This window comes from Ciona intestinalis, unplaced genomic scaffold (assembly GCF_000224145.3).
Source record: "Ciona intestinalis unplaced genomic scaffold, KH HT000137.2, whole genome shotgun sequence".
In the NCBI taxonomy this organism is placed as follows: domain Eukaryota; kingdom Metazoa; phylum Chordata; class Ascidiacea; order Phlebobranchia; family Cionidae; genus Ciona; species Ciona intestinalis.
Genome location: NW_004190459.2, coordinates 177379 through 185242, shown reverse-complemented (window position 1 = coordinate 185242; position 7864 = coordinate 177379). Strand labels below are relative to the sequence as shown.

General features: G+C 36.5%; 2 protein-coding genes and 1 long non-coding RNA gene across 3 annotated transcripts; 2 read left to right on the top strand and 1 right to left on the bottom strand.

Moving 5' to 3' along the window:
• The first annotated feature begins 60 nt into the window (after positions 1–60).
• On the top strand, positions 61–2331 carry LOC113475178. Its single transcript, XR_003396919.1, has 4 exons — positions 61–184; positions 254–312; positions 543–580; positions 745–2331. It is a non-coding gene; the product is annotated as an uncharacterized LOC113475178 (long non-coding RNA).
• Positions 1969–4498, bottom strand: LOC100176877. The gene is made up of 4 exons (XM_002128544.4): positions 4206–4498; positions 3859–4008; positions 3328–3452; positions 1969–2974 (listed from the first exon to the last, which is right to left on the bottom strand). The coding sequence occupies exons 1-4, from the start codon at positions 4365–4367 to the stop codon at positions 2731–2733; spliced, it is 681 nt and encodes a 226-aa protein (XP_002128580.1). The 5' UTR covers positions 4368–4498; the 3' UTR covers positions 1969–2730.
• A 768-nt stretch (positions 4499–5266) lies between these two features.
• On the top strand, positions 5267–7725 carry LOC100176072. Its single transcript, XM_002128567.4, has 2 exons — positions 5267–6278; positions 7500–7725. Exons 1-2 carry the CDS (start codon positions 5882–5884, stop codon positions 7682–7684), a joined length of 582 nt encoding a protein of 193 aa, XP_002128603.1. The 5' UTR covers positions 5267–5881; the 3' UTR covers positions 7685–7725.
• The last annotated feature ends 139 nt before the right edge of the window (positions 7726–7864 follow it).

Genomic DNA, 7864 nt, shown 5'->3' with positions numbered 1-7864 from the left:
TCGACGCAAGGCACATTACTTGTATACTCTAATTAAATTTGCGGTATTAGCGCGAAGCAAGATGATCAAAGAACTGGTAACGTATAAATTACAATTGACATTGTTACGTACATAAGCTTTTTTCTAGAAACATCGATGATGTGACGTCACGAAGTGGTGATGACGCAACAGAAGAACCCACTTCGTAAGTTCATTGTTTCGTCACAAACGTTTATCCAAATAAAGTCAGTTTTAAGATGTTGGCCATTTTTAGAACACGGTATGTGACGTCACAGAGGATCAAGCCGACCATGACGGTAGAGAAGAACGAAAGTAATTATGACGTAATAATATATAGTACACTGTGGGGAAAGATGAATCACCTTTAGCACATTTTCTCCAACTATCCTGATCATGTTTTAAACGATTATTGTGGGGTACAGTTTTATATTTCGTTGAATGTTCTTTGTTTATTACCAAACGTGACGAGTAAATAGAATGAAAAGGTGTCCCATCTTACTCCACCCTACTATTTACAATATCTAACGTTTATATTGTTACAGAAAAGTCAGCGAATAAAGCTGCCGAGGAAAAGCGCAAGGTATTTTATTTTATTTAATTGTCATTGTCTTATATTAGTGTATTGCCGAAGAAAAATAAATTTAGTTATTTTAAATATTAAAATCTAACAAATTGAATTAAAGTTTGAATTTGTAACAAGGAAATATAAATCTGTTACGTAACTATAAGCTTATTTTTTTACAGACGAAGAACAAAGACGAAGACGCCAATAAGGATACCGGTTTGAGGTGTTTGTAGGCCTAAGTGTGTATAGGTTTAATTATATTAGCGGCGGTAAACCCGCGAAGAAAGAAGATCAAAAACGAAGACGCCGAAACGGATATCGGTTTCAGGTGCTTAGGTTTATTGTGTAAGTATAATTGTGTATGGCTGTATGCGAATATGTGTTAGCTGGTATACACTTTAACTGTGTTGTCAGCCATTTTTTTGCTGGATCTAACCTTGCCAGCTATGTCCCCTAAGCACTTTTCAGTGCTTCTACAGGTCTTTGAAATAAATGCATAGGAATTGTTGCAACATTCTTACTGGATTACTAGATTCTTTCGGCGGTTTTATAATTGTCTCGGTTTGCTTTGCGAGAACTGTCTTGGTACACATATACTCGAGTATAATATCAACGGGCATTATAATATACATCCATTTAACTTTCCTCATGTTTTATGTATTTCAAATTTAGCTGCAAATGTTCCTGCCCCGGTAAAAGTCTTGTACGTTACCATGACGTCACGTTGCGTAATTGTGATGATGGCCACGTCACAATTTCTCTACGTCACGTTGATACGTTGGGTCACCATCGTCTTGACCCTGCGTTCGGTGCGGTTATTCCACGGTCGGCTTAGTTACGTTACAGCTGCGGATTTGTTACGTATAGACGTCGCCGCCTTGCGGTTCGTAACAGCCACAGTATGTCGTAACTGTCGATGCGGTGCGTAACAGCCGGACGATATTATATTGTGTGAATATATAACTAGAGTATCGCGGTACCAAGATGTTTTCTCGATAGGCCGGGCCTTTGTTGACTTCAAGCCCTTGCAGGTGGGTGCGCACTACAGGTATTTTCTGTACGATTGTTGTACCTTTTCAAATGTCGGTATTTCATTGATCATGTTGCGCTTCTTAAATATGCCTGTTGGTGTAATAGAGCTTGTGTTTATCTCTGTTTAGGGTAATGTTGCGCAGTATTATTTTTGTCATCGGTTTCTTTTCCTTGCAAGGTCTATCCAACAAGGGTTTCTCACCAGAGTAGAAACCCACTACCATTGGCTGGGGGCTTGTCGTGCCGTAGTGGCTTTCCACCAACGCCAGCCACATAAATATGAAATTTAATCTTGTTTCTATTTTCCAGATATATACAACTGCTAGACGCTGGACTTTTTAATTATATTATTTAATTATATTAAATAAACCAGTCTATATACGAGCGTGTTACATTCTGTTATTGTTTGTTGTACTTCCAATATTTCTGTGCACAAATTAGTTTCTTGCTTATTGACATCCTCCACCGGCATAAGCTTCTATTTTACCATTGCCGACAGGCTGTTTTAGGGAATGAAATTGGTGGCGTTAATTTGAATTGCCTCTAACCCAGAGTTATTGTATTCGAAGCTCGATGCTGCTACCATTGTGGGCGCGTCTTTGGACAAGACACTAAACGACAATTGCGCCAACCCAGTGTTTACTGAAGTTGTCTAAAACCCCATTGGATTTGTCTAAACTGTCACCTATAAATTCGTTACAAAAATGATGTAATACAAAAATAATCACCAAAAAGTTTTTTTTTTGTGGTAACTCGTATGCGGGAATGAGGTGCGTGAAGCAGTGGCTCCACCCTAGGTGTTATAACAACTATTGTTGCTCCGCCACGCAAAGATAAATAAAATGCATTCTTTCATTCATTTATACATATATCGCTAGCGCAACCTGCAAAACAATTTAAAATAACAAAAAAAGTTACTGAATGTAGAACACCAGCACAATGTAATTGGATTGCTGCAAATTTACACTTTTATTGCCTTAATGGGACTTTTTACCCCAATAATACACGTTCGCTTATTGCTCGCTTCTGCGCAGTATAGACCCTGGGAGTGAATTAAACTAAAACACAATTTAAATAACTCTGGACTTGACGTTATACTTGGATTAATATTTCGCAAAATATTTTACACATAATTAAAGTTTGTGGCTTGCACGATTCACTGCTGATCGAAAATCCTTGTATACTACAGGAACACAGCCGTCTATGACTTTTGCCTGCGCAAAAACGGCTTCATTGGTGAGACTGTCACAATATGAGCGTAGGTCTATCTTCTTTAAAAGCTTCCAACCCCACCGACGAGTTACTTTTATAATTTTCTCTGTTAGCGCAAATGCAATAATGACATCGAACCCGAGACCCTCCGCTTTTTCAGTTGTGCTAAAACAAAATAAATAAGTATAGTATGTTGGGGGAGGATGGGATACCTTTTCATTATTTTTTCTCGTTCCATTTGGTTGTAAACAAAACACATTCAAATAATTATGAAACCGTATCCGTACGACTCCCATAGATCGCTGCTAATTGTTTAAAAAACTATATCAGGATGTTTGGATACTTTGTGCTAAAGGTGTCCCGTCTTTGCTCACCCTACTGTATTTCTAAAATATCGTTCAGCTGGTTTCTGTACAATGTATCTTAAAGCATATGGGATATGCCTGTTTTTAAAATAAGCTATTACAAAAAAAGTTTAAACTATAAACCATATTTCAAAGTCTTTAAAAATTGTTTACCGTCGTATGAACTCAGTCGCTAATCCACGGTTTGAATATTTTGGCGAAACAACTGTCAGATCATCCAGGAAAATGTTAGATGTTCCGAATTCTTTTGTGAGAGTGGATTCCGTCCATTCAGCAAACTAAACATACACGTTTATATAAGCATTCGCGCCTGCCTCGAATACCACATAGGTTACGGAGTCAGGGCTCGCCGCTGCTACCATTGCGGGCACATGTGTAATTAAGCAAGACTTTTAACAGCAATCGCTTCAACCCAGTGCTCGTAATAGTTGTCTAAATTGTCGGACATGCACGAACATGCAATCTCTTTTAATTGCTACCGTTTTTTGCACAGTAACTACTATAACTACTGGGGTGATTGGTCAACTCTCGCCTAAATCCCAGTTCCCAAAGCATGGCGTGTCACACTGTGGTACCTCAGCACCCACGTGAAATAAAAAATTCCCACTACACTATTTATTTATTCAGTTCTCGACAGTCCACATCACAACATATCTTACAATGTTACAAGCTAATTCTCCTTACTCGAAAAAGGAAGGCGGCTTTATGCTTTGAATTGGCCACGGCATCTTCTGTATATGAACAGTCAGAAAAACGTTTGCACATTGAAAGACCACATATTTCATTTGTCCCACTGATGACAGCTGCTGTACTCAGACAGTGGGGAAGGGTTTCCTATTATAGTAAAACTAATTATTGAAAACGTACGAAGGCTGTATCACAAACTAAAACCAAAAACATTCTGTAATCTGTAACTTACATGACAAGCCACTGTACACACATTGAAACGGACCAGTCTTGACTATAAACTTTGATTACCAAACGTCGGTAAATAAACCGACACAACAAACATGTAGAAGGAGTTTACAAACCTCTGCTTCTCCTTTAGCGTAAGCATATGTTTCTTCTTCGGTGAAAGCAAGACACTGCGACATTGGTTCATTCGGGACATAATGCAATGCTAAAAAGTCAGCAACAATATCAATATCATCCGTAGTTAAGGGACGAAACGAAATAGATAACTTGCTATTCATTCTGCTCAAGTGCCCTTTCGTAAAACATCCGCTTATATGTTAAATATTACTACGCAGCAGCTGAAATCAAGTTACTTATTGACAAAATGCTGGATTATCTTTTTTCACAGAAATTACAACCCGCCTGTGTTATACGTGCTGGTGTTTGTACGGTACATGTGTAAGCCTTTTATATGAAGGCTGAGGTAAATAAAAGAGGCATAAACCCGCATTGTGTATCCAATAGTTAAAATGTAACCTAATAGCAAATCTTTATTAACTGGATTTATGGTATAGCAGAGTGGGGTAAGATGGGACAGCTTTAGCACATAATATCCAAATATCTTAATCGTATTTTAAACAATTAACAGTGGTTTATGAGATTCATTAAGATACTGTTTTATAAATTTTTGAATGTTCTTTGTTTACTACCAAATGGAATGAGAAAATAGAATGAACAGGTGTCCCTTCTTCTTCCACCCTGCTATATAAGCTTAAATTAATGGTTATTTGAGCGAAAGCACTCGTCTTCCGTGCTATTAGGTTACCTCTTCATCTCTGTATAAATTTTAAGGCAAACTTCCTCTTTGATAATCGGTTTTCATTTTTATGGATTTTCCCGAGTCCGTATATAAACATGTTTATATCCAGACTCTGGGATTTTCCTTTTCCTTTTTGGAAGATTTTCGTTTTAATTTCACAGAAATGTTCGAGACATAAAGTTGATTTTTGTGCGATCTGCACTGTGCTTAAATAAAAAATGTGCCTACTTAAACATACAACCGCCACTGGTGTTAAACCCCCAAAAATACATTTTAAAAGTTAGAAAAAATAGCTCCCCTAGGATTAGAAATACTCTTAGTTCCACCTAACGGAAACAAGATTAATTCTTCTGCTATCAACTTGTATTATTATTATCAGATATTCGATATTCACTGTGCACGCTTTTGTTAAGTGAGAAACATGAACCCAGTTGTAATAACTTTATTACGAACTTACGCGCCTGTTTTATTATTGCCAATAACTGGAACTATCGGATTTATCGGTTATAAACTAGAATGGTGGATGAAAGATGGAAAAGACCAAGCCAATGATAAAGTCAGTGTTTTGGAACAAAGGGAGAATCGACGCTTACAACAACTGCTACAACCCACACCACCAGAACCAGTTGTTAAAGATGGCAAGAAACAAACTATTTTTGACAAAAAAACTTGATTTTAAACTTTCTGTTGTTGCAGGTAGAAAAAATGTTGTTACGTTCATTTACCTTTTTTTCACAGTTGTATTCATGGTTTGTACAGGCTATGATATAGACTATGCAAGAGCCTAATTCGAATGTTACTTTAACTCAAATCTTTTTGGTTCTTCCTAGCATAATAATTGTTTTAAATCGACAGTAGCGTGTCCTAATAAATTGTGTCCTATTTTAAAGTACAACTCCAAAATTTAGGGCTGTATCACTTGAGGTGAAAAAAATATTCGGTGTCCATTTAGCATAAAATTATGTGATTTAAATTATACATGTAAAATTTGAAATGGATGAAAACAAAGGACTGTTTCAAATAAAAGCAGAGGCACGGGTAAAAAAGCTGGAAACACTGCAAAAAAACGAGGCAACACTGCTGCCTAGGAAGTTCAGACTGGTAACAAAACAATCAGCAATTCCAGCATTTCTGGGGGCAGTTGTATGGACTGTAGCAGGATACTATGCTTATTCAGCATGGAAAAAAAGCGAGGAAACTGAAGAATTTATTGTCAGGCCTGTAGAAGAGAAACCAGCTAATGCGAAGCCACCAACACGAATTCCGTATTGGACACCCCTTACTATGGAAGAAAGAGGATATAAATACTTTGGCGATGGAAACAGTTTAGCCGATGCTCGGAAGTTAAGCAAGACAGAAGATATGGTGGTGTCAGTTAATGAAGAATATGGTGAGAAGTCTTTATTTTCTGAGTGATTGACTGTCTTAATCTTGTGTTCGGAAATTCATTTTGTGTTTGCAACTTTTGTTGTTTAAAGTTGGCCAAAGTTTTTACCTTAACATGAACCAGAGGTAATGGTTTTAAAGCCGGTCGTTGCTACCGTTGTGGAAGTATGTGCCCTCGGGCTAGACACTTAACGGCAATCGTTCCAACTCAGTGGTCACTAATGGGTTGTCCAAATTATAAGCCATACATAAAAAAATAAATAAATACTAAATAGGTAATCACCTACAATGTAACATATTTGGATATACTCGCAAGCTGGCACAAGGTTATGAAACAGAACATTCGTGTTATAGCAACTGTTATTTTCCGGCCATGCGAGGATAAAGCAAATTACATTCATTCAACATATTAAAATATTAGAATTTTGTTTTAAAATAATTCAGTTTGTGATTTATATTTTGATTTGTTGTCTATGTTTTTGCTTTTAATTCATAAATCCCCTTAGGCCTTTAGTAAGTAGTCATATTTTAGGCATCCAAATTTGATTCTCTCATGCAGTGGCCCACTATTTTGAGTTTGTAACACCATAAAAATTATATATATTAATTATTGACAGCATTACTTGCATTAGCATTTTAAAAATAGTTTAGTAGCGATTTCTGTTTAAGACTATACGTGTACTGTTATAGGTGCCTGGGGTTTCACTTTTAAACCGGGGTAACATCATATGTTCTTGCACCCCAGTGTTACACAGTAAAGCTTTCCCTCTGCTTATAGGTGTCTATATAATCAGTCACTGACTGTGATTGTTGACTGTAATTTAAACACCTCAGATTTTACTATAAAAGCCTGACCACTATATTTAAGACAAAATATTATTGTACTGTCTTGCAGCCAAAACAGCAGTAAACTTTAGGGACATAATTTTACGATATAGTAGGGTGGGGGAAGATGGGGCACCTTTTTCATTCTATTTTCTTGTAAACAAAGAATATTAAAAGAAATATAAAACCGTATCCGCAGGACTCCCATAGACTGTTGGTAATTGTTTAAAACCTGATCAGGATATTTAGATATTACCTGCTAAAAGTGTCCTATCTTCCCCCACTCTATTATACATACATTAGCACCTGTGGCTATGTCCTATTACAATGTTATTAAAAGAAATTGTTTTTTTCTTCCTAGTCTTAACCATTAAAACTGTTATATTTCAAATTTTACCAGAACGAATTGAAGTGATGAAGCTTTCAAAATATGGTTGGTACGTTTGGTCATATCCCTTTGATGTTGTTGAGAGAGACAAAGATGGAAACTTTCTTTACAATGATGACGGCAACCCAATATTGGTGCCAACTACTTTAGAAAAAATCGGAATTTCTATTCGAGAAAAATTCAAGCTTTTCTTTTAAATTTCTATTATCAAATAAAAAAAACAAAAATTTACTTAGAAGATTCATGTTTGAGCAGACATTTATGCAGAATTTAAATGTTTTTTATTTAACATTCGATAGTCATGACCAGTGGGGCAGCCAGGGGAAGTTTAGGGTGTCGCGACCCCTGCTCACCTTTTAAAAAAAATAATAATAATT